This window comes from Salvia splendens, chromosome 18 (assembly GCF_004379255.2).
Source record: "Salvia splendens isolate huo1 chromosome 18, SspV2, whole genome shotgun sequence".
Lineage (NCBI taxonomy): Eukaryota > Viridiplantae > Streptophyta > Magnoliopsida > Lamiales > Lamiaceae > Salvia > Salvia splendens.
This window is the reverse complement of record NC_056049.1, coordinates 3,214,640-3,237,944: the sequence shown is the minus strand read 5'-3', so window position 1 is coordinate 3,237,944 and position 23,305 is coordinate 3,214,640. Positions and strand designations below refer to the sequence as shown.

Here is a 23,305-nt window from a genome sequence, read left to right as displayed (position 1 = left end):
ATTGAATTTTAGTAATGGGTAAGGTTGTATGGTCTGTTCTACCATTTGGATTACAAACACAAATATTGGAGATATTTTGTTTCACAAGTATTTTGGAAAGTTTGACTATTACACTATCTTGTAATGTAAAACTCATGCTCGATCATCCGAATATTGATGATTGAGGTTTTTGTCTTTAAATTTGCCAACAATCCCACAAAGAATTTCTCTAGAGAATTGAAAAATGTCCATGATTGTCTTGATCATCATATACCTTTCATCAACCTGCGTTAAAGCAGAGAACCATCTATTCAAATGCACCGACAACGGAAACTATACACTAAACACGCCTTTAATATACCTCAACACCACCATAACGAATTACACATTCTATGCAGTCAATCTGCACCTCTCCCTTTACTCGAACATGAGTGACTACGGCTTCCAAAGCGCGTCCATCGGGCACGCCCCAAACACCGTCAACGGCTTCGCCCTCTGCAGAGCTGACGTGAACCTCCACATGTGTCGCGTCTGTGTGAAGCTGGCCTCGGTCCAGGTGCTTCGTGAGTGCCCCAATGCGAGACAGGCTGCTATATGGTACAAACACTGCACCATGCGCTACACTAACGATCCACTATACGAGATGAAGACCGCAGAACCCACTTTTCTGGTAAGCAGTGATCGAAATGTTTCAAATGGGGACAAATTCAGGGAAGAGAGGGCGGTCCTGATGGCCGATCTCGTGGCAAGGGCCGCTAAATTGTGTAGGGAGTAGGCCTTTCTCAGATAATGAGTTTTCGAAGATTTATGGTCTGGTGCAGTGTTCTCCGGAATTATCATTGCTAGATTGTCAGGCATGCTTGAGAGAGGCATCCAAATCTTTCGGAAGTGTTGCCGCAGAAGGCTTCAGAGTGCTAAACCCCGATTGCAACGTTCAATATGAACTTTCTGTGTTCTACAATGAAACTCGTTTGGTGGAATTAGGGGTGCCTGTTATTGCTTCATTACCTTCCTCGTCGGCCTCTCAGCCAGGTAATTCTTTCTGTCGGGCAAAATTAAGAAAATGATTTTTATTGTGTTAAGTGGAGAGAGAATACCGTAGGAGTAGAGAGAGTAAATAGGTTTTATTTTTTCTAAAAATAAAAATTGATCACTTGTAGTGGAAAACCAAAAAATGAATATCAATTATTTGTGGTGGAAAAGAGTGAGTATTTATTTTCAAATTCTATATTTGGTACGTCAAAAAATAAACAAACTTTGAAATTATGTATTTCTATATAAATTTTACTCCACTTGTTTGTGCTAATGTATTTGTTGTGTGTGCAATAAATATAGTGTTAGTGTGGTGTGGTGTGTCGTGTGTATATTGTGTGTAATGTGCAGTCTGTATATGTGCTGATATGCAGTGTGTATTGTACTCCCTCCGTTCCATAGTAGTAGAGTCATTTTTTCCACATACCTGTTGCTAGCTTTGTCCTTGAAGATTTGTTGTGTGCATCATCTAACGAAGAACTCTTTTCTTATTTCTGCAGAAAAAGATACAATACCAGGTAACACTTTTAAACCGGATGTAAGAACCAATGGTAAAAAAACAATACCAGAAAAGAAAGATGATAACAGTACAAGACAAGTTTACATCCACATTGCTGTTTCAGTTGCACTTGCTCTAATATTTTTACTGCGTGTATCTTTATCTTGGTTCGAGCAAGTAAGACATCATACGAAGCCACCGAGAGTAAGAGTATTTTTTGTATATATCCATCATAAGAGTAAGTTCAAGTGTTATAAATTTGGCGGGAACTAACCCTTGATAATTTCTTTGCTTGGTGAATCAGGTGCTGACTATATTGGTGATGGTGGATTTCAACAATATGATTTTATCAGCATTAGTGCTGCAACTGATGGTTTTGATGAAGCTAACAGGCTGGGGAGAGGTGGATTTGGGACTGTTTATAAGGTAATTAAGTAATAAATTAGGCCAAGCATGATTCTCATATCAACTAATAAGAGTCTATTTTGCTGTGAACACAGGGAAACCTTATAACCGGAGAAGAAGTAGCAGTTAAAAGGTTGTCCAAATATTCAACGCAAGGCGAACCGCAATTCAAGAATGAGGTTTTCTTGGTTGCCAAACTTAAACATATGAATTTGGTGAAACTCTTAGGTTTCTCTATGGAAGGAGCTGAGAGGTTACTAATATATGAATTTGTTCAGAACGCAAGCCTTGACAAGTTCATATTTGGTAATCATTTTCTTTAGTTTTGATTGAATAGCAATTGTTGCAATTGGTTCATTTTACTTGGTAGTAATGATTTGATTTATATTGGACTAGCAGATCCAGTTAAGCGTTCGCAGTTGGATTGGGATAGCCGCTACAAGATCATAAGGGGCATTGCGAAGGGAATGATGTATTTGCACGAAGAGTCGGGACTCAAGATCATTCATCGCGATCTCAAAGGAAGTAATGTAATGCTAGATGATAAATTGAATCCAAAAATTTCAGATTTTGGGATGGCAAGATTAATTAAACAAGATGATAGTGGCGGAAGTACACTCAACATTGTTGGAACTTAGTAAGTACAGTACATAACTAAGCAAGTAAATATTTCTATTATAATACGTCCCTTACTGAATATCCGAATCTGTGTATGCAGTGGATATATGGCACCTGAATACGCAATGCAAGGAAAATACTCCTTCAAGTCTGATGTGTTTAGTTTCGGGGTGCTGGTTCTGGAAATCGTGAGTGGTCAAAGAAATGGTTGCGTCCAAAAAGGGAAGATGAATGTGGAGGAGCTGTTGACTCTTGTAAGCAAGGTATACACAAGACCTTTATCAATGTTAATAATGTTACCAAATAATGTAGATTGATTTTTATTTTTTGTAATGGCCACAAATTAGCAGACATGGAAGAACTGGCAAGAAGGAAGAGCATTAAATATGATAGATCCTGTGCTGACAAGCAGTTCTTGTTCTGTGCTCGATATGGTGAGATGCATTCACATCGGATTGTTGTGTGTTCAAGAAGATCCTGCAAACAGGCCATCAATGGCTTCGGTTGCTCTAATGCTCAGTAGCTCAACAATGACTCTGCCTCTACCTGATGAACCTGCATTCCATATGGATTTAACAAATCAGAATTTAAAAGAGGCGAACTCCAGCGCAGGCTCAGTATCTGTAAATGATATTTCAGTAACCGAGTTATATCCTCGTTGATCACGGCTGGTTGCTTGATCACAGGCACATTGGTGGTCATGACTTGTATCTTCGCATGCCACTCGAAGCACTAATGTTAGGAATAGACGATAAAACTTATTTCATAATACTAGTCTACTCACGAGAAAGACCACATTTAGCCTATAAACCAAAATCTATAGTAATCGTACGAATGTGGACAAGATGGGAAAGCATTAAATATGATAGATCCCATGCTGACAAGTAGTGCTTGTTCTTTGCGCGATATGGTGAGATGCATTCACATCGGATTGTTATGTGTACAAGAAGATCCTGCAAACAGGACCGACAATGGATTCGGTTGCTCTAATGCTCAGTAGCTCAACAATGTATCTGCCTCTACCTGGTGATCCTGCATTCCATATGGATTTAACGAATCAAAATTTAAATGAGGCGAACTCCAGTGTAGGCTCGTTATCTGTAAATGATATTTCAGCAACCGAATATATCCTCGTTGATCACGGGCACATTGGTGGCCATGGCTGGTTCCTTGATTACTGGCACATTGGTAGTCACAGCTAGTTTCTTTGAATGCCACTCAAAGCACTAATGTTATGATTAAACGATAAAATTTACTCCAAAATATTAGTCTACCATGAGAAAGACCACATTTAGCCTATAAACCCAAATCTATTGTGTTGTACTAACGTGGGACATGTTTATTTGTACTGGACTATTTAGCATAAAACTATAGTAAATGGTTAACGAAAAGTGTAGATTATGTTATGCATTGGTTTGTTGTTTTATGTGTTAAGTGATGATGTTTCTATTTTAGGAACGTGCTACTTAAAGCAGGATGTGGTGATAAGTAGTACTCCACCCGTCCCATAAAAATATGTGCACTTTTCATTTTTATCCGTCATATAAAAATATGGACATTTCCATTTATGGATAATGGTCCCCATCTCATTCTCGTATACATCAATTTATGTACAACATATACCACTATGACCCACCATTATAAATTATGACTCACAAATAATAATGTGAGTCTCACTATCCACTAATACTACTTTAGTTATCATTCTCATCCTCTCTTGTACTTTCTCAACTGTTTATTAATTTTCGTGTCATTTCAAATGCCCATATTTTTATGGACAGGGGAGTAAATTTTAAGCCTAATAGCCAGAAAGACAAACAAACTTTTAGTCGATTTAGGTTTTACCACAAACTTTAAATGTACATGGAAAAAATAAACCAACTTCTAACTTGTAGTAACATTAGCACAAAATTCAATTTCACCCAAATTCAATCTTATGTGATGCACCAGTATGTCTACGTCATATCCTTTTGTGCATATACAGTGGATACATGTCACCTGAATACGCAATGCATGGGCAATACTCCATCAAGTCAGATGTGTTTAGTTTCGGAGTGTTGGTTCTGGAAATCGTGAGTGGCCAGAGAAATGTTTGTATCCAAAATGGGGATAATGTTGAGGACCTCTTAATTCTTGTAAGCTATACACAATTCCTCTATCAATGTTCATAACAAACACAAATTACACAGACTGATTTCATTTATTGCATCTAATGGCCACACATTCACAGCTATGGAAGAACCGGCGAGAAGGGACAACAGCAAGTATGGTAGATCCTACGTTGATGAATGGCGCTGGTTCTCGATTACAACTATTTGGAGTTCTAAATACTTTTGTTAGTTAAGGAATACATATAGTGGAAATGAGAGGATATGGAGTAAAATTCAATTCTAAATCCAATCATTTTTATTGTACAAGTAATTGATTTAGAATTATAGGCTCCAATTTTAAATCTAAACCCTAAATTCTATGGTGCCAAACAAACCCTATAGTTAAATTTTGGAAGTGAAACCCTAAGATGAACCTGTTGCTAGCTGTGTCCTTGAAGATTTGTTGTATGCATCATCTAACGAAGAACTCTTTTCTAATTTCTGCAGGAAAAGATACAATACCAAGTAACCCTTTTAAACCTGATGTAAGAATCAATGGTAAAAATAGAATACCAGAAAAGAAAGATGGTAACACTACAAAACAGGTTTACATCCGCGTTGCTGCCTCAGTTGCACTGGCTATAATATTTATTGCGTGTATCGCTATCTTCGTTCAAGAAAGTAGGCCATCGTACAAAATCACCGAGAGTAAGAGTATTTTTTGTATCCATATATATCCATCATAAGAGAAGTTCAAGTGTTGTAAATTTGGTGGCTCTAACCCTTGATAATTTCTTTGCTTGGTGAATCAGCTGCTGCCAATACTAGTGATGCTGAATTTCTGCAATATGACTTTATCAGCATTAGAGCCGCAACTAATGGTTTTGATAAAGCTAACAAGCTGGGGAGAGGAGGATTTGGAAATGTTTATAAGGTAATCAATAATAAATTAGGTCAAGCATGATTCTCAGATCAACTAATACGAGTCTAATCTGCTGCGAACCCAGGGAAACCTTATAACCGGACAAGAAGTAGCAGTTAAAAGGTTGTCCAAATATTCAAAGCAAGGAGAGCCGCAATTCAAGACTGAGGTTTCCTTGGTTTCCAAACTCAAACATAGGAATCTAGTGAAACTCTTAGGTTTCATAGCGAAGGGAATGCTTTATTTGCACGAAGAGTCGGGACTCAAGATCATTCATTGCGATCTCAAAGCAAGTAATGTAATGCTAGATGAAAATTTGAATCCCAAAATTTCAGATTTTGGGATGGCAAGATTAATTAAACAAGATGATAGTGGCGGAAGTACACTCAACATTGTTGGAACTTAGTAAGTACAGTACATAACTAAGCAAGTATATATTTCTATTATAATCCATCCTTTACTGAATATACGAGTTTGCGTATGCAGTGGATATATGGCCCCTGAATACGCAATGCAAGGAAAATACTCCTTCAAGTCTGATGTGTTTAGTTTTGGGGTGCTGGTTCTGGAAATCGTGAGTGGTCAAAGAAATGGTTGCGTTCGAAAAGTGAAGATGAATGAGGAGGATCTCTTGACTCTTGTAAGCAAGGTATACACAAGGCCTCTATCAATGTTAGTAATGTTACCAAATAATGTAGATTGATTTTTATTTTTTGTAATGGCCACAAATTAACAGGCATGGAAGAACTGGCAAGAAGGAAGAGCATTAAATATGATAGATCCTGTGCTGACAAGCAGTTCTTGTTCTGTGCTCGATATGGTGAGATGCATTCACATCGGATTGTTGTGTGTTCAAGAAGATCCTGCAAACAGGCCATCAATGGCTTCGGTTGCTCTAATGCTCAGTAGCTCAACAATGACTCTGCCTCTACCCGATGAACCTGCATTCCATATGGATTTAACAAATCAGAATTTAAAAGAGGCGAACTCCAGCGCAGGCTCAGTATCTGTAAATGATATTTCAGTAACCGAGTTATATCCTCGTTGATCACGGCTGGTTGCTTGATCCCCGGCACATTGGTGGTCATGACTTGTATCTTCGCATGCCACTCGAAGCACTAATGTTAGGAATAGACGATAAAACTTACTTCATAATACTAGTCTACTCACGAGAAAGACCACATTTAGCCTATAAACCAAATCTATCGTAACCATACGAATGTGGACAAGAATATTTGTACCGGAGTCTAAGCATAAAACTGTCGTAAATAGTTAACGGAAAGGGTAGATTCTTTTATGAGTTAAGTAGTGATGTTTCTATTTTAGAATACGTGTCACCTTAAACAAACAACGGAGTTATACAAACATTAGTCACCGGAAGATTTAATTTAATAGTGAGAATTTTACTACAAGTCCAAAAGTGGTGTATTTTTTCACTAGAAAGTTTGTGGTAAAACCTGAATCAGCCAAAAGTTGGTGTATTTTTTTTTTCTTTTTTTGGCTATAAATTTTAAATCACAGCATGAGATGATCTTCGTCTACTGAAATTCAAATTCAATCCCACTTATCTTAAAAAAAAAATTCAATGTGATGATCATATAATTCTTAATACTATTATTCATAATCTCGTGCGTTGAATTGTTCTTGACATGCAATTTCAAGTGATAGGGACATGACTGAATATGATTGGGACATGCAATTCTACCTCTAAATTCTAATAATCCAAACTTGGAAAAAAATAGTCAAAATATGATAACAATTCATGAATCAGAGCTAGTTTCTTCGTTTTCGAGCTTGTCTCCAGTTATGAATTGGCGAGGTAGCATAAAACTGCGAATGATTCTTCTAATCTTCATACACCTTTCATCCATGGCGCTGGGGCAGGACAATCCCTACAACTGCACCACCGCCGCCTCCAATTTCACAAGCAACAGCGCCGATCTCACCGCCTTACTCCGCTCTCTCTCCTCCAACATCACCGACTACGGCTTCCACACCGCATCCGTCGCGCAGCCAACGGCCTCGCCCTCTGCCGCGCCGACCAATCCCCGCACATGTGCCGCGCTTGTATCCAATCCGCGTCGCGCGAGCTTCTCGAATCGTGCCCCGGCGCGAGGCAGGCTGTGATATGGTACGAATACTGCACCCTTCGCTACTCCAACGACCCCATACACAACACGCGCGTGGCCGATCCAGTTAAGAGACTGCGGAATACACAAAATGCTGCGAATGGAAACGCGTTCAAGGAGGATAGAGCGAGACTGCTGGCTGATCTCACCGCGCGGGCGGCTAACGGCACGTTCCAGCTCAAGGTCGGTGCGGGAGCTAGGAATCTAACGCGCTCTGATTTTGCGACGATTTATGGACTGGTGCAGTGTACGCCGGACTTTTCGTCGGAGGATTGCCGGAGATGCTTGACTGAAATTGCGGAAATCCTTCGAAATTATACTTCGATTGGTTCAGAGTGCTAGGACCTGATTGCGTTATTCGTATGAAGTAGTTGATTTCTACAATGAAACTAGGCTTGGGAATTGGGGGTAAAACTTGTAGCTTCACAATCGACGCCGCCGGCGACCTCGCAGCCAGGTAATGTACTACTCAAATCCCTAATTTTAATTTGGGAAATTCCTTGGATTTGGTCCTTTGAATTAAGATGAACCTGTTATTTTTTAATTGTGTTTTTGTCAGAATGCAGAGAATTGATCACATCACAGCTTTATGATCCTAATTAATTTTGGGAAAAAAATGCTAGATTAAACAACATTTTCTTATTTCTACAGGAATCAATGGTGATAATACAATATTGGGAAAGAAAATGATAATAAGACAAAAGTTATGATCTTCATTGCTTTTCCAGTTGGGGCAACTCTTATATTTGCTGGTTGTGCCATCATTATCTTCATTAGAAGAAGAATGAAGCGGAGTGGTGCATATGAGATAGCGAAGAGTGAGATTAGTTCAGCTTCTCTTTTATCCATACTCATCATGGTGCATGAGTAATGCAATGCAACTGACCTCAATTATACTTGAATTAGCTGCTGGGACATTAGCAATGTTGAATCCCAGCAATATGATTTTAGCAGCATCAGAGCTGCAACTAATGATTTTTCCAATGCTAACAAGCTCGGGCAAGGTGGATTTGGGGCTGTTTATAAGGTTATTCTATATTGTACTTTGATTACAAGAACGAGCAGGATTGTCAGATTGACTAATATTGCCTATTTTGTTGCGAACTCAGGGAAAACTTCAAACTGGCGAAGAAATAGCAGTGAAAAGGTTGTCCAAAGATTCAGGATGAGGTTTTGTTAGTTGCCAACCTTCAACATAGGAATCTGGTGAAGCTCTTAGGTTTCTCTATGGAAGGAACTGAGAGGGTAGTAATATATGAGTTCGTTGAGAATGCAAGCCTTGACCAGTTCATATTTGGTAATGTTTTACTCAAATTTCAATATCGAACATCGATCTTGCTTTCTCATTTCAGTAAATACTATATGTAGATCCAGTCAAACGTTCACAATTGGACTGGGATAAACGCTACAAGATCATAGGGGGTATTGCGAAGGGGCTTCTGTACTTGCACGAAGACTCTCGACTCAAGATCATTCATCGTGATTAAAAGCTAGTAATGTACTGCTGGATGGAGATATGAATCCCAAGATTGCAGATTTGGCATGGCAAGATTATTTAAACAAGATGAAACTCAAGGAAATACAAGCAAGATTGTTGGAACTTAGTAAGTCTATAACTCAATATTTCATTTTTGAAAGTTTCTTTCTTGCTCAATATTTCAAATTTGAATATGCAGTGGATATATGTCACCTGAATACGCAATGCATGGTAAGTATTCGGATAAGTCAGACGTGTTCAGTTTTGGAGTGCTTGTTCTGGAAATCTTGAGTGGTCAGAGAAATGTTTGTATCCAAAAGGAGGAGAATGGAGAGAGCCTCTTGACTTTTGTAAGTAAAATTATGTCCAATTCCCTGCCTATGTTATTATTAAAAAAAATTATGCTTACTGCACCTAAGAGTCTCAAACTCTCAGACATGGAAGAAGTGGAGAGAAGGGACAGCTGCAAATGTGATAGATCCGGTGCTGAGGAATGGCGCGGGTTCTGAACGTGATATAGTGAGATGCATTCACATCGGACTGTTGTGCGTTCAGGAAAACGCTTCAAAGAGGCCAACAATGGCTTCGGTTGCAGTAATGCTCAGTAGTACGACAATGAGTCTGACAGTGCCTTCTCAGCCCGCATTTTATTTGAGTTGTCGCTATCGCCCCCAAGACTCCAAAGATTCCTACTCCAGCGAAGTGAGATCAGGTGTATCTCAAGGCACGTCGTCTGTAAACGATGTTTCAGTAACCGAGATATATCCTCGTTGATTTTGCCATCCTGCCAAGGTTTGAGCTTTGCTCAACACAAAAATTATGCATGTAATTTTGTTCTGTTTTTCTCTTGCATCTGTGTATATGAGTTAGAACTTGTGAAATAAAGACGTGTAGATAAAGTCGTAAACAGTTAATGAGGAAAGGGACGATTGTTTCAAATTTCGTACCACGAGATTCATCATTGATCATAGAATTCTAACAATATTATTCGTTTTCTTTGAGAGCTGAATTGGTCTTGTGATGGTGTCAAATCATGTAGAGAAAATTATGAGCATTTGAGTGGAGCTTTAATTCTCTCGTCTTTCTTCTCTGTTTCTGCCTGTCTTTTTCCAATTCCATTTATTTCTTATTCCTGTAGCTTTGACACTTTCATTGACTTTCTTCTTCTTTGTGTTTGCGAAGATAATTGGAAAAAAAGCGCTTATGAATTCGATAGACTATGAAAAACAACTCAGTTGAGTAGACGCTTCTTCTCCTTTCAATAGGTCGGGAGTTTGAGTCACCTGCAGTTGTAATGTATCCAGTGCGCATGATTCTAGTTATCATCATATACCTTTCATCCGCGGGCAAGAGCACAGGAAAATCCCTTCCGATGTACCAGTAACGGGAGCTACAGAATAACAGCGTATACAGCGCCAACCTCAACGCCCTACTCCTTTCTCTTTCCACCAACATGAGCGACTACGGCTTCCACGGCACATCCGTTGGCGCAGTCAACGGACTCGCCCTATGCAGGGCCGACCAAACCCTTGAGCAGTGTCGCACTTGTGTCGAGTCAGCCTCGCGCGAGGTGCTTCAGTCATGCCCCAGCGCGAGACAGGCGGTTATATGGTATGAACACTGCTCCTTGCGCTACTCTAACGATCCCATACACAATACGCAGACGGAAGATCCCACCTATCTGCTAAGAGATGCACAAAATGCTTCGAATGGAGATGCGTTCAAGGAGGACAGGGCGAGGCTGCTGTCTGATCTCATGGCGCAGGCGGCTAATGGCACGTTCGAGCTCAAGGTTGGTGCAGGGGCTAGGGATCTCTCACACTCTGACGTTGCCACGATTTATGCACTGGTGCAGTGTACCCCGGACTTTTCATCGGAAGATTGCCGGAGATGCTTGGCTGGGCATTCCCAATTCCTTCAAAGTTATATTTCGATTGGGATCAGAGTGCTAGGACCCAACTGCATTATCTGGTATGAAGATATTGGTTTCTACAATGAAACTCGGCTTAGGGAATTGGGGGTGCAAATTGTAGCTTCGCACCCACCAGGTAAGTAAGTGTACACATTGTGTGGCTTAATTTTGCGTGTGAATGTGCAAACTTTGTCTTATTAGCCAGTCTCCACATTAATTTTTGGCCTACGGGGGAAATTTTAATCAAATATGAGTCCCAATATATATGTACTAATTATTAGTCATACAGCAAATAATCGAACATGCAGTCGAATTAACTTATAAGCTTAAAGAAATTTTCTTATTCTGCAGAAACCAATGGAAATAATACAATACTTATACAAGGAAAGAAAGATGATAATACGGCAAAAGTTATCATCTTCATTGCTGTCCCAGTGGAGCAACTCTATTATTTGCTGCTTGTGCCATCATCATCTTCATTAGGAGAAGAACGAAGCGGAGCAGTGCATATAAAATAGCCGAGTGTAAGATTTATTCGTCTTCTCTTTTATCCATACTCATCATGATTCATGAGTAATGCAACTGACCCTGCAATATGATCTTCTCACTGGTGATTCAGCTGCTGATGACATTTGTAATGTTGAATCCCTGCAATATGATTTTCGCAGCATCAGAGTTGCAACTAATGATTTGCCGATGCTAACAAGCTTGGCCAAGGCGGATTCGGGGCTGTTTATAAGGTAACTCTATGTGTGTTTCGATAAACGAGAACAAGCATGATTGTCATAGCGACTAATATTGACAGGGAAAACTTCAAACTGGCCAAGAAATAGCAGTTAAAAGGCTATCCAAAGATTCAACGCAGGGCAATGTTGAATTCAAGAATGAGGTTTCGTTGGTTGCCAAACTTCAACATAGGAATCTGGTGAAACTCTTAGGATTCTCTATGGAAGGAACTGAGAGGGTGCTAATATATGAATTCGTTCCGAATGCAAGCCTTGACAAGTTCATATTTGGTAATGTTTTTCTCTAGTTTCAGTGTCGAACATCAACCCTTAGCATGCTCATTTCAGTAATTAGTAGTATGCAGATCCTGTCAAAAGTTTGCAGTTGGATTGGAATAGACGCTACATGATCCTAAGGGGTGTCGCAAAGGGCTTCTGTACTTGCACGAAGACTCTCGACTCAGGATCATTCACCGTGATCTAAAAGCCAGCAACATACTGTTGGATGGAGATATGAATCCTAACATTGCAGATTTTGGCATGGCGAGATTGTTTAAACAAGATGAAACTCAAGGAAATACAAGCAAGATAGCTGGAACTTAGTAAGTTCATAATTAACCAAACACATATTGAGAGTTCCTTCCTCACTAAATATCTCAATTTTGAACACGCAGTGGTTATATGTCGCCTGAATACGCAATGCATGGTATGTACTCGAATAAGTCTGATGTGTATAGTTTTGGGGTGCTTGTTCTGGAAATCTTGAGTGGTCAGAGAAGTGCTTGTATCAAAAATGAGGAGAATGGAGAGGACCTATTGGCTATTGTAAGTAACATTATTATTTAAACAAAACTATGTTTATAACAACTAATTAAGAGTCTCAAACTCTCAGACATGGAAGAAGTGGAGCGAAGGGACAGCTGCAGATATGATAGATCCTGTGGTGAGGAATGGCGCGGGATCTGAACGCGATATGGTGAGATGCATACACATCGGTCTGTTGTGCGTTCAAGAAAATGCTGCAATGAGGCCAACAATGGCTTCGGTTGGTCAAATGCTCGGTAGAACGAAAATGAGTCTGCCAGTGCCCTCTGAGCCTGCATTTTATTTGAGTAGTCACTATGGCCCCGTAGACTCCTACTCAAGCGAAGTGAGAACAGGTGTATCTCAAGGCTCGTCGTCTGTAAACGATGTTTCAATCACCGAGTTATGTCCTCGTTGATTTTGTCTCTGCACACTAATTATGCATGTAAATTTTTTCTGTTTTCACAATGGGCATACTGTGGACCTCTTGACTTATGTAAGTAAATGGATTAGGAAATTCTAAACATAATCTGCTAAGATGTGTGATTAGATGCAATTTGTTTCAGATATGGGAAAAGTGGGAGCAAGGGACTACAAAAGATAGTATAGTCCAAGAGATGATGCTGGGATGCATTCACATTGGCCTGTTGTGAGTTCAGGAAGATCCTCGTATGAGGCCGACGATGGCAGAGGTGGTTATAATGCTCAGTAGTTCAACTGTAACACTGCCAGTTCCTTCGAGGCCTGCATTTCTGTCCACGTACTCTGCTTCATACGTCTCATGCACCATGGCAAGTGCGCGCTAGCATCGTTGTGTGGATTGCGGCTTGTGCTTGTGATTAAGAGTATGCCATTGTGGATTATGGGCATCATCTCCTTGATAGAGGATGAGTTGTACTTGAGATGTTGAAAATTCATGTTGAATAAATATGCAAGTGTGTTTTAATAGTAAAAATATTAGTCTAAATCTAAATTTCCTTTTTGCCATGTCCCATAGTAGAAATGATCACCTATAACATTACTTACTATATGTATTCATACACCAATAAGAAACCCATATAGATCAATCTCAAAAAAGAAAATGAATGTGTCAGTAGTATTTTTTAGTATTAATAAGGTTATATTTTTGTGAAGCTGCATCGTCCAGCCCAGATGGACAAATTTTGGGCCTAGCGATTTCATTAGCCCAGATGTAAATAAGTACATTTCTCTTTGGGCCTAAATATAGTTGCACTAATGTCCTATTAGAAAAATAGTCTTAAGTGGAATTCAATGATCTAATACATATTTAAATTTGTTTTTATGCAACAAAGTGGCTGTAGTTTAGTGGTAAGAATTCCACGTTGTGGCCGTGGAGACCTGGGCTCGAATCCCAGCAGCCACATTTCTTTTTTTTTCAGACGTCACCTCTGGGTATATTTACTCATTTTCTTATTTATTTATTACTTATTAATTAAATAAATGTAAAGACAGAGTGAAATATTTACAAACCACCAAATAGTTGGAGAGTTTCATGACAGCATTTGACGTGTCAAAGTAATTAGTCTCAATTAAGATTAAAAATTGGCAAAACATGGTTATATATTTTCTCATAATTTAATGACACGCGATAAACAACATTTGTCACCTGTGAAGGTAGTAGGGAAGTCATACGATATTGTGCATGAAAATAAATAAATATTCAAGAAAAATGAAAAAAAATTGACAATGGCAATTTATGGCACGTATTGTAAATTGGTACTAGTTAAATCAATCAGTTGGATCTATTTAAATCAAGAAGGTGGTAGGGCTAGATCAATAAAAAGACGACAATATGGTAAATTGGTACTAGTAAATTCAATATTGCAGTTATCTGATCATAGAATACCAAAGCAAAAGGGGTTTTTTCTAGATAAGTATTACTATAATCATTTGTTGCCGCGTGTGCATATAGTATTTCGCACTAAACTACTTACCTAAAATTTGAATTGATAGATTACTGAATTTCTCGATTTAATGCGTTTCTTTTCAGTAATATTTTTTAGGTAAACAGGCCCAAGGTTTCTGTTATTTGAATTTCAGTAATGTAGTGTCTTGTTCGCCATTGTGTTATTTGGATTATTCACTAAATGACTAATTTTAATGTTACTTTATTTATTCCATAAAAATAAAAAAGTTTGAGAATAATAAAGATTTTAATGCAAAATTGTTAAAATGTGAGAGATAAAAAAGGGATAAAAATTGTTAGTAAAAAAATAGATACTACCTCATTAAAAAAACCAAAAACCAAAAATAGATACCACTTGTGGATTTTTCCGACGAACTTTGAAATTGACAAATAATATCACGAACTTTACCGCGAGTTTATTATTTCCCACCAATGAAAAATTTCGGCAAATAATATCATGATATAAATTTTTTTTCGTAATTTCTCAGCAACAACTTCGAGAGGTTCAAGTTCCTCGAGAATAGTTTTTCTTGAAGCACACCCACCAAATTTGTTCTTCAATCTATTAATATAGCAAGAATTTTTTCATTAGTGAGAAATAACAAGCTCGGACTAATTTTTTTCACTCGTTTTTCTTCACATTTTTAGAAACATGGTGTCATAACCAAAATGAGACATTTAATCACTTGAGTGGAGTAATATTTAATTTATTGCAGCAAGATCTGCCCCTCCGTTGCCAACTGCGCTACGTTCCTGCGGGCATAATATTTAATTTATAAATACATAGATAGTCACTTAGTTTTTGTTAGGAAGCTTAATTCCAAATTCCGGTACCACTTTTAACCTGCAATCCTTATTCCAGAATTGTAGTTTCTCTTAATCTTTCGCTATTTCTAACTGAAATTGTGTAGATTCCAGCAAATCATTCATCATCTCCAGATTGCCAATTTCCTATAAATTCAAGGTTTTGAGAATTCAAAATTTCAGGAAAAAAAAAATGAGGCATACATTCCTCAAATGTCTGTTCCTCCTCACCATCTTGTCTTCCACTTCGTGTAAATCTGGGGTTGAAACATCAAACACAGTCGAAGGGATCGGTATTCGGTCGGCGGCAGTCGCAGGCTTGTCGTCCCTCGCCGCCGCCATCTCCAGCGCGGGAGGCGTCGGCGGCGGGGGCCTGTTCATACCCATCCTGACCATCGTCGGCGGCCAGGACGTGAAAACAGCATCCACGTATTCAGCTTTCATGGTAACGGGTGGCTCTGTGGCCAACGTCGCGTCCTACACTCTCTGGAGGAGCGGCGGCACCGCGAGACGGCTGATTGACTACGAGATGGCGCTGCTGTGCCAGCCGTGGCTGCTGCTGGGCGTGAGCTGCGGGGTGGTGCTGAATGTCGTGTTCCCGGAGTGGCTGATCATGCTTATGTTCGTGGTCTTCGTCGCCGGATGCACCTTCAAGACGTGCAGGTCGGGGGCTGCGTGCTGGAGGTTGGAATCGGAGAACGGTTGTGAAATTACGAAAATGCCCCTGTTGTGTGCTACCGCGGATCAAGCCGAAGCCGAAGCCGAGGTCCGGACTCCGTGGGTGCCCGTTGGGATGTTGGTCCTCATCTGGTTTTCCTTCTTTGCCCTGTATCTCATTCGTGGAAATCGCTACGGACAAGTACGTGTAACCATATATATAAACTTCTTCACCTTGTAAATACACTAGTCTGGTCATAGCTCTTTTGCCAAGCCACCACTTCGAGTGAACCCAATGTCCTCGTTGATCATGATTGACTCTTCCCCTAAGCCACTATCCTCAATATTCTCTCAAACATCGTCATAGAATACCTATCATGAGAACTAGCAAACTCCACATCTGTTGTGTTACACAATTGACGTTGAACAAGTTTTTTCATGTAACGATCGACCCCCTTAAGGATCGATGTCATCGTTGGTCACGGTTGACTCCTTCACCAGATCTCCTTTTTTGTGGGCCACTACTGGAATCAACGTCCTCGTTGACCACATCTGGCTCTGAGTTAGCTCTCAAATGTCATTGTTGGTCGCGCCACCAGCCAGAACCGTTAGGTCACTCAATGAAAGCACAAATACTACAAACCAAACAAGATAACTCATTTCAAAAGATTAGTCTATTTTGAGAGAGTTCAGTTGGTTTATAAACTCCATTGTTGTCTTGCACAAATTTCACTCAATGTGTAGCATTTGCTGATCTTTTGCAGGGTATAATTGAGATAAAGACTTGTGGAACAGGGTACTGGATAATCTCATCTATGCAAATTCCTCTTGCCATTTTCTTCACTTCATGGATCCTCTTCCGCAGGAGTAGTACTACTGCTTCAACTCAACAGGTGTCTTAACAAACATTACACACACTGTATTTCCACCACTATTTAACTCTCTCTCTCTCTTTCTTGATGACAAAAGGAAAACGGAGGGCGAACGAGAAGACGGCCATCCAGCGAACTTGTGTTCCCAATAATGGCCCTACTAGCCGGCCTTCTTGGTGGAGTTTTCGGAATCGGAGGTGGCATGCTCATAAGCCCAATTCTCCTTCAAATGGGAATTGAGCCTCAAGTAAGTAGTTGCTAGAGCATTGGTTAAACTGAGTCATATTATTTGACTAGTTTACGTTGTTGCGTAGGTGACAGCAGCGACGTGTTCTTTCATGGTACTCGTGTCATCGAGCATGTCCGCGCTCCAGTACTTGCTGTTGGGCATGAAGCAGATCTATGCTGCTCTAACGTATGCAGCAGTCTGCTTCGTTGCCTCACTCGTTGGACTGACCATGATACGAAAGGCAATACTTAGACACGGCCGTCCCTCCATCATCGTCTTCTCTGTGGGGACGGTGATGGCTCTGAGTATCCTTTTGATGACTAGCTTTGGAGCTATAGATGTATGGAGGAGTTACACAACTGGCCAGAACATGGGCTTCAAGAAACCATGCTGACTTGTCTCCCCTAGCTTTTTTACTTCCCTGCTTTGTTGAGTTTTTATTATTTTGAAGAGTCATCATGTACTAATATATAGCCTTTACAGCAATGTGTTACTATGCTTATATGTTACCCAAATTAAAATTGCTCAACTTTGTATTCGCCTCCAAATATTTGCGCATGTATTACTAGGAGATGGTTCATTTATATTAGCTTGCGAAAACAGTTGGTATCACATAACATATTAATTTCTTACTCAATATTAGTTTATTGTTTCGTGAATTCCCAATTAAAAAAAGTTAGGTGAATCACTCCATGGTGTTACTATGTGATTACTTTTTTATAAAAACATCTAACTAATATCATAGTATTATAATACATTGCACATATGTTACTAAGTCATTAGTACTTTGGAATCAACAAAAAGACAGGAAATTGATGACAAAAATCATTAAGGTCTACGTGGCACAAGTCTAGTGGCTAGAAGAGCGTACAGTGTCACGATACTGCAGACTGATTGGTAGATTGCATATCCAAACTCAGATAAGGCGCTTCCTCATCTCATTTATACTCTCAAAAAACACTGATATTTTTTGTTTTGATTTTTAACAAACTAGAAAAACAATTTTGAGGAATGGCTCAAGCTATGGCTTCAATGGCTGGCTTACGCGGCTCTTCGCAGGCGGTCCTCGAAGGCAGCCTTCAATCCAACCGCTTGAACAGGACCTCCGCCGCGAGAACCGGATTCAGCATCCGCGCGCAGCAAGGCGAGACCGAGACCAGCCGCCGCGCCATGCTGGGGCTTGTCGCTGCTGGGATTGTCTCCGGCTCCTTCGTCCGAGCAGTGCTCGCTGAAGCCAAGCCTATAAAAATCGGAGGACCACCGCCTCCCTCCGGTGGCCTACGTAAGTAGCCCAGTTTTTGCTTCCGTCTATAATCAATAGTTTTGTTTTATCATATCATTATCTCCTCTCGTATTTTATCAATTTTTATTTAAAAACTAATATAGTGTTGTGATTGTGACAGCTGGAACTTTGAACTCGGACCAAGCAAGAGACTTTGACTTGCCATTGAAGAACAGGTTTTTCATCCAGCCACTGGCACCGGCGGAGGCAGCAGCGAGAGCTAAGGAATCCGCGAAGGAAATCGTTGGTGTGAAGTCGTTGATCGAGAAGAAGGCGTGGCCGTACGTGCAGAACGACCTTCGTTCGAAGGCGGAGTACCTTCGTTATGACCTCAACACCATCATTTCTGCCAAGTCCAAGGAAGAGAAGCAATCTCTCAAGGAGCTCACGGGCAAGCTCTTCGCAGATATCAGCAACGTTAGTTCTTTACGATCTTCTTCGCCTTTTTCATCATTCACAGCTACTGATTTTATGTGATTTTATTTGTTTGTTATCAGCTGGATTATGCTGCGAAGATCAAGAGCCCCTCTGATGCAGAGAAGTATTATGCCATAGCTGTATCTACGCTTAATGACGTTCTTGCCAAGCTTGCTTAGATGCTACTACTTGTACAATGTTGTAAGAATATGTTTTTAGTTAATGGGATGTTAATTTAAATGAATCTTAAGTAATCTTGTTTCTATTTCAACTATAACTTGTGCATTAAATGATATTATTAAACGAGTATCGTAGTTAATGTTGATATATTTACATGATAGAAACATGAAATGTTGATGAAAATATGATAGCAAATCTTCTACTACCAATCATTAATAATTTCACGTTACCTCTTAAAATTACCAAAAAAATGGAGATTTAACATGTACATATATCGCCGAGATCACAAAATTAACAACTGATTGCGATAAAAGTAAAAAAAAAATAGAAAAATATGATTCAAGCTATCCGTAACGGTAACATCTAAAACAATAAACGCAATTAGTTGAAAATCGTAAAATTAAAGCGCATATTTCAAGGTTTATTGCAGAAAAGTTATGGATGATCGAATAAATATGAGTACGAGTCACGACCATAGTGGAATTCGAAAAAAAGTAAAAAGATCATGGGATAAGTTTTATAAATACGGAGTATAATTCAAGCACTAGAAAATCATTTTTCAACATTGAAAACAATTGTTAATTAATTTTTTTTTCTTGACCTAAAATACAAAATAAATTAATCACACAATTTAACTTTTTACACGTGCAATTTATCAACCGCCGCCACCTACTGCATTTATGTAATTCACTCTCAAATTTTCTTATATTAACCGGTTTCTCTATCTTTGATTATCCGTCTTGATAAATTCATGAACGAGATTTGAACTCGTTCATGAATTTATAAATAATACTACTAACAATGGAAATCAGGTGGTGAATGTGATGGGTGTGAGTGGTGAGGGAACGATGAGTCCCCCCTCTCAACTTTTTCTAATCCAGATTTGCTGTAGCCTTCCCCCTCTCTGATTTGAGTTTGGGCGAAGGTAGTAGGGAGTCTGGATTGGCAAAAGCCGAGATTGGGGACAAGTCACAAGTGGACTTGAATCGATTTGATTTGGAATTTATGAATGAGAGGTATCACTGAGGTGCAGGAAGGTTACTTTTTTCTGTGTCTTTCTTCCCTTATCAATATACACCAATTGAGCTTTGTTAGTTGGCTTCTATTTATATTTTGCTATCGAACTCCATGGTTAAATTACTCATTCAGTATGTATCGATTTCTTTGTCGAAAAACCATGTTAATGCCAATGGAAGTTTGGCTCCTAGGTGAGTTGGTTTTGTAGAAAGTTCATTGTTCCAAAGAAAATAGTACTACTTCCTTATTCTCACTCTGAATGAATAGTTATTTCTTTTGTTTAACTGTGTGTTTACTCATCTGGCTTGTTATGCTGCCTTGATTTGGGGAACTTTCTTGTTCTCTTCCTTACTATCATCTGTCCTTCAAGTGCTGACTTCTAGTTAGGGATTTTGACTATGGGATATAGTAATATTTCACAACCTTGGAAGATAGTTTGATCATTTTTTGATGCATGTGGCCTGCCGAGTTGCCATAGCATGGTTTGGACCAAATCTGGAAGATGATTTGGTGAAAGGCAGGCTCTTGGAACCGATAGGTTCATTAAAATATTTTGATTGTTCATCGTGTTTTGTTCGTATGTATGTAATCATTTCAGTTATATCGATTGGGAAGCTGAACTGTTTGGTTTTGATGTGCAGAAAAGCATAACATAATAGCATATATTACTACTAGATATGTAAGGTCAGAATGTCATTTTCCAGAATGAAAAGAAAGAATCATGTGAAGATGACTAGTTGAAAATCAACTGAACTATTGGTAAACATCAAGGCCAAGAAAGGAATGTGGAAGATGAGAAAAATCAGGCAGGAAGTGGTTGCTGATCTGGTTTGGGTTGGTGGGCGTGGTTGTGTTGTTGATGCGGATTCCGTTCATCTCTAAGAACAGCAGCTGCAGATACATAATAGGCAACCGCAAACAGTCCATGAATGAAACACAGGATCCCTCCAATCGACAGCTGCTGTTGATGGCTTATCCCGCAGTTCTTTCTTGTTTTCGAGTTTGACAACACTCCCGATATCAGCAGGATGAATGCAATCCCCAACATAATCCTGTCAGAATCCACCATTAGTTTCAACAGTGTCTGGAATCACCGAGCTAATCAATCAGATAATCAAATACCATGACATCATGAGGGAGGCAGCAGCAAGTTGCTTGTTTGGCGAAGCCCTGTCGAGTTCTTCTTTGGAGCTGATGAAGACGCATCCCGCCAGCAAATTGGCTACAATGTGTGCCAGGCAGAGCATCACCACTGCAGCCAGCCCAAGTTTGAAAGCCTCGTAGCTTGGATCCCGACACTCGAATATCCACGCCCTCAGGTTTTGAGTCTGTACACATCAAGCCTTATGTTAATGTTATTACAGCAATTGAAGCGGGAGCGAGATGGAAAGACTAACCTTGTTCTGAGCAACCTCGCCCTGTATGCCGAGAACCCCGGCTATGATGTCCAGAGCCATGATGAGGAGACATACGAGGAAATCCATGTTCTTGGCCATGGCTTGGCTGTCTGTTGAGAATGATTGGATGTTGGAACTGTTGAGGCTTTGAGTATATATCTATGTTGAATGTAGAGGAATCAGAATAAAGAGGAGGTGGATTAGCTGGGTTTGATTCTTGGAGTAGAAAAGGTTTCTTTTGTCTACCTTTAATGGTGGGATGGATTCGTTTCATGGCGAGGAAGAAAAGCAGTGCATCTCCAGACTAGTGCTGCAAACACCTTACTCCATCTCCATCTTCTCTATTCATCCTTTAAACATAGTAGTATTTCCTATTATTGACATAATACAATTGTATTTTATCTTTGACAGTAGGTGATTTTTCCTTGTGAAAAGATAATCTGAAAAAAACTAGTACTACTATAATGTTTGGATTTTGATTATTTTTAATTGTATAACAATCTGAATATTTTATTTATGTACTACTACATGATATAAATAGGCACAGATAATTGAACCCATCAGCCCATCAATTGGGTTATTGAGAGTTCGCCTCAAAATAAATTATTGAGAATTACTAGTAGTGAAAATCAAATAATTACTAGTAAATAATGAAGTCACAGTAAACAAGGCATAATAAATGCATGTGAGTTCAATTCTCTTGCAAAAATTATCTTTGCATTTTCAAAAACTTATGTACAAAGAAGTTATCCATTGCAGAAAATAAAAGAAAGTTAACTGTCAAACAATTAAATATCTACGTGTCCTTCTCCGAGTTTTGTTCTTTCGTTTTTTTCATTTAATTTAGGGAGGTTGGTCTCTAAAACTATGAACTTTGTCTAAAATTTGGTATTTCCTATTAATTTTGAAATTGGTCTATAATATCATAAATTTTGCATTTTGTTTGGTGTATTTCCCAAACTCACTCAAATAAGATATTTTCATCAAAATCTTATTTTACGTAGGTAACCGTGATACATTTTATGATATTTTAAATCACTTTTTGAGTTCATAAGACCAAGTTTATCGGGTTGGTGGAGGCCGACCTAGGGCTGGGGAAAAATACCGAAATATCGAAATACCGGTCTTATCGTACCGAAAAAATACCGAAAATACCGAATTTTTGGTATACCATGATTTTCGGTACAGTATGATACCTTACCAAAATATTTTGGTAAGGTAAAGGTATGAACTTTTATATACCGCGGCATACCGAAATTCGGTATATACCGTAATTTAAGGTATATACCTTAAAATACAAATATAATTATAGATAAAATATATTTTATATATTTTTAAATTATAAATCTATGGTAAAATATAAATATAATATGAATAAAATATAGTTCTTAAATTATAAATTATAAATAGCATTCTAAAAACTCAAATATTCAATTTTGATTGATGTTGAAAGTAAGGTAGGTATATAACAAAAGTATGGTATACCGAATTTTGGTATACCGAAAATGAGGTACGGTATCGGTATGAAAATTCTCCATACCGAAAATAAGATATACCGAAGTTCGGTATACCGAAAATTTTGGTAAGGTTAAGGTATGATTTTTCGCATACCGAATTTACGATAAGTTATACGATAGGAAGAATTCTTCTTTTGTGAAGGCATGTTAAATTACTTCCAATTTAATGAAGAGCAATAGATGAATTCCCCCATAGTGAGTGACGCATGACATTTGTGCGTTGTTATTAATGAAACGCACAAATGTTATGCGTCTTTACTGAAAGACGCACAAATAATATGCGTCGATAAACGACGCATAAAATTTATGCGTCGTTATTTAATGACGCATAACATATATGCGTCATTCGTTAAAGACGTATATTATTTGTGCGTCGTAAATCGGGATTAAGAGGGCAGAATGCTCGTAATTGAC

The 23,305-nt window shown here is 39.0% G+C and overlaps 5 protein-coding genes, 1 non-coding gene and 1 pseudogene across 7 annotated transcripts; 6 read left to right on the top strand and 1 right to left on the bottom strand.

Moving 5' to 3' along the window:
- The first annotated feature begins 223 nt into the window (after window positions 1–223).
- Window positions 224–3,869, top strand: LOC121777894 (putative receptor-like protein kinase At4g00960). Its single transcript, XM_042175231.1, has 8 exons — window positions 224–649; window positions 801–1,011; window positions 1,512–1,529; window positions 1,815–1,936; window positions 2,011–2,221; window positions 2,315–2,552; window positions 2,634–2,796; window positions 2,884–3,869. Exons 1-8 carry the CDS (start codon window positions 224–226, stop codon window positions 3,193–3,195), a joined length of 1,701 nt encoding a protein of 566 aa, XP_042031165.1. The 3' UTR covers window positions 3,196–3,869.
- Window positions 3,505–6,593, top strand: LOC121777893 (putative receptor-like protein kinase At4g00960). Its single transcript, XM_042175230.1, has 8 exons — window positions 3,505–3,698; window positions 4,518–4,668; window positions 4,764–4,830; window positions 5,131–5,331; window positions 5,436–5,557; window positions 5,631–5,950; window positions 6,032–6,194; window positions 6,282–6,593. Exons 1-8 carry the CDS (start codon window positions 3,505–3,507, stop codon window positions 6,591–6,593), a joined length of 1,530 nt encoding a protein of 509 aa, XP_042031164.1.
- Window positions 6,594–7,599: 1,006 nt separating this feature from the next.
- LOC121777892 lies at window positions 7,600–13,547 on the top strand (annotated as a pseudogene).
- Window positions 13,548–13,904: 357 nt separating this feature from the next.
- Window positions 13,905–13,976, top strand: TRNAH-GUG. The gene has a single exon. It is a non-coding gene; the product is annotated as a tRNA-His (tRNA).
- A 1,379-nt stretch (window positions 13,977–15,355) lies between these two features.
- On the top strand, window positions 15,356–17,610 carry LOC121776291 (sulfite exporter TauE/SafE family protein 2-like). 2 transcript variants are annotated; one of them, XM_042173459.1, is made up of 4 exons: window positions 15,356–16,182; window positions 16,745–16,873; window positions 16,950–17,099; window positions 17,167–17,610. In XM_042173459.1, exons 1-4 carry the CDS (start codon window positions 15,517–15,519, stop codon window positions 17,473–17,475), a joined length of 1,254 nt encoding a protein of 417 aa, XP_042029393.1. In that variant the 5' UTR covers window positions 15,356–15,516; the 3' UTR covers window positions 17,476–17,610. The 2 variants fall into 2 exon arrangements, with proteins under 2 accessions (XP_042029393.1, XP_042029394.1); XM_042173460.1 differs by having other exon boundaries at window positions 17,150–17,275.
- Window positions 17,611–18,048: 438 nt separating this feature from the next.
- On the top strand, window positions 18,049–19,051 carry LOC121775988 (oxygen-evolving enhancer protein 3-2, chloroplastic-like). Its single transcript, XM_042173107.1, has 3 exons — window positions 18,049–18,363; window positions 18,485–18,780; window positions 18,861–19,051. Exons 1-3 carry the CDS (start codon window positions 18,093–18,095, stop codon window positions 18,957–18,959), a joined length of 666 nt encoding a protein of 221 aa, XP_042029041.1. The 5' UTR covers window positions 18,049–18,092; the 3' UTR covers window positions 18,960–19,051.
- A 1,604-nt stretch (window positions 19,052–20,655) lies between these two features.
- Window positions 20,656–21,811, bottom strand: LOC121776180. Its single transcript, XM_042173327.1, has 3 exons — window positions 21,375–21,811; window positions 21,100–21,305; window positions 20,656–21,029 (listed from the first exon to the last, which is right to left on the bottom strand). The coding sequence occupies exons 1-3, from the start codon at window positions 21,471–21,473 to the stop codon at window positions 20,780–20,782; spliced, it is 555 nt and encodes a 184-aa protein (XP_042029261.1). The 5' UTR covers window positions 21,474–21,811; the 3' UTR covers window positions 20,656–20,779.
- Window positions 21,812–23,305: the final 1,494 nt, after the last annotated feature.

Bases quoted from the DNA above. Each gene is read 5' to 3' on its own strand.
- LOC121777894 (XM_042175231.1), top strand. From the start codon at position 224: ATGTCCATGATTGTCTTGATCATCATATACCTTTCATCAACCTGCGTT. The intron at 2,222-2,314 runs GTAATCATTTTC...TTGGACTAGCAG, and splicing joins CCTTGACAAGTTCATATTTG to ATCCAGTTAAGCGTTCGCAG. The intron at 2,553-2,633 runs GTAAGTACAGTA...CTGTGTATGCAG, and splicing joins CTCAACATTGTTGGAACTTA to TGGATATATGGCACCTGAAT.
- LOC121777893 (XM_042175230.1), top strand. From the start codon at position 3,505: ATGGATTCGGTTGCTCTAATGCTCAGTAGCTCAACAATGTATCTGCCT. The intron at 4,831-5,130 runs GTTCTCGATTAC...TAATTTCTGCAG, and splicing joins TACGTTGATGAATGGCGCTG to GAAAAGATACAATACCAAGT. The intron at 5,558-5,630 runs GTAATCAATAAT...CTGCGAACCCAG, and splicing joins GATTTGGAAATGTTTATAAG to GGAAACCTTATAACCGGACA.
- LOC121776291 (XM_042173459.1), top strand. From the start codon at position 15,517: ATGAGGCATACATTCCTCAAATGTCTGTTCCTCCTCACCATCTTGTCT. The intron at 16,874-16,949 runs GTGTCTTAACAA...TGATGACAAAAG, and splicing joins CTACTGCTTCAACTCAACAG to GAAAACGGAGGGCGAACGAG. The intron at 17,100-17,166 runs GTAAGTAGTTGC...GTTGTTGCGTAG, and splicing joins AAATGGGAATTGAGCCTCAA to GTGACAGCAGCGACGTGTTC.
- LOC121775988 (XM_042173107.1), top strand. From the start codon at position 18,093: ATGGCTCAAGCTATGGCTTCAATGGCTGGCTTACGCGGCTCTTCGCAG. The intron at 18,364-18,484 runs GTAAGTAGCCCA...TGATTGTGACAG, and splicing joins GCCTCCCTCCGGTGGCCTAC to CTGGAACTTTGAACTCGGAC. The intron at 18,781-18,860 runs GTTAGTTCTTTA...GTTTGTTATCAG, and splicing joins TCTTCGCAGATATCAGCAAC to CTGGATTATGCTGCGAAGAT.
- LOC121776180 (XM_042173327.1), bottom strand. From the start codon at position 21,473: ATGGCCAAGAACATGGATTTCCTCGTATGTCTCCTCATCATGGCTCTG. The intron at 21,306-21,374 runs GTTAGTCTTTCC...TGATGTGTACAG, and splicing joins GCGAGGTTGCTCAGAACAAG to ACTCAAAACCTGAGGGCGTG. The intron at 21,030-21,099 runs GTATTTGATTAT...GGATTCTGACAG, and splicing joins GCCTCCCTCATGATGTCATG to GATTATGTTGGGGATTGCAT.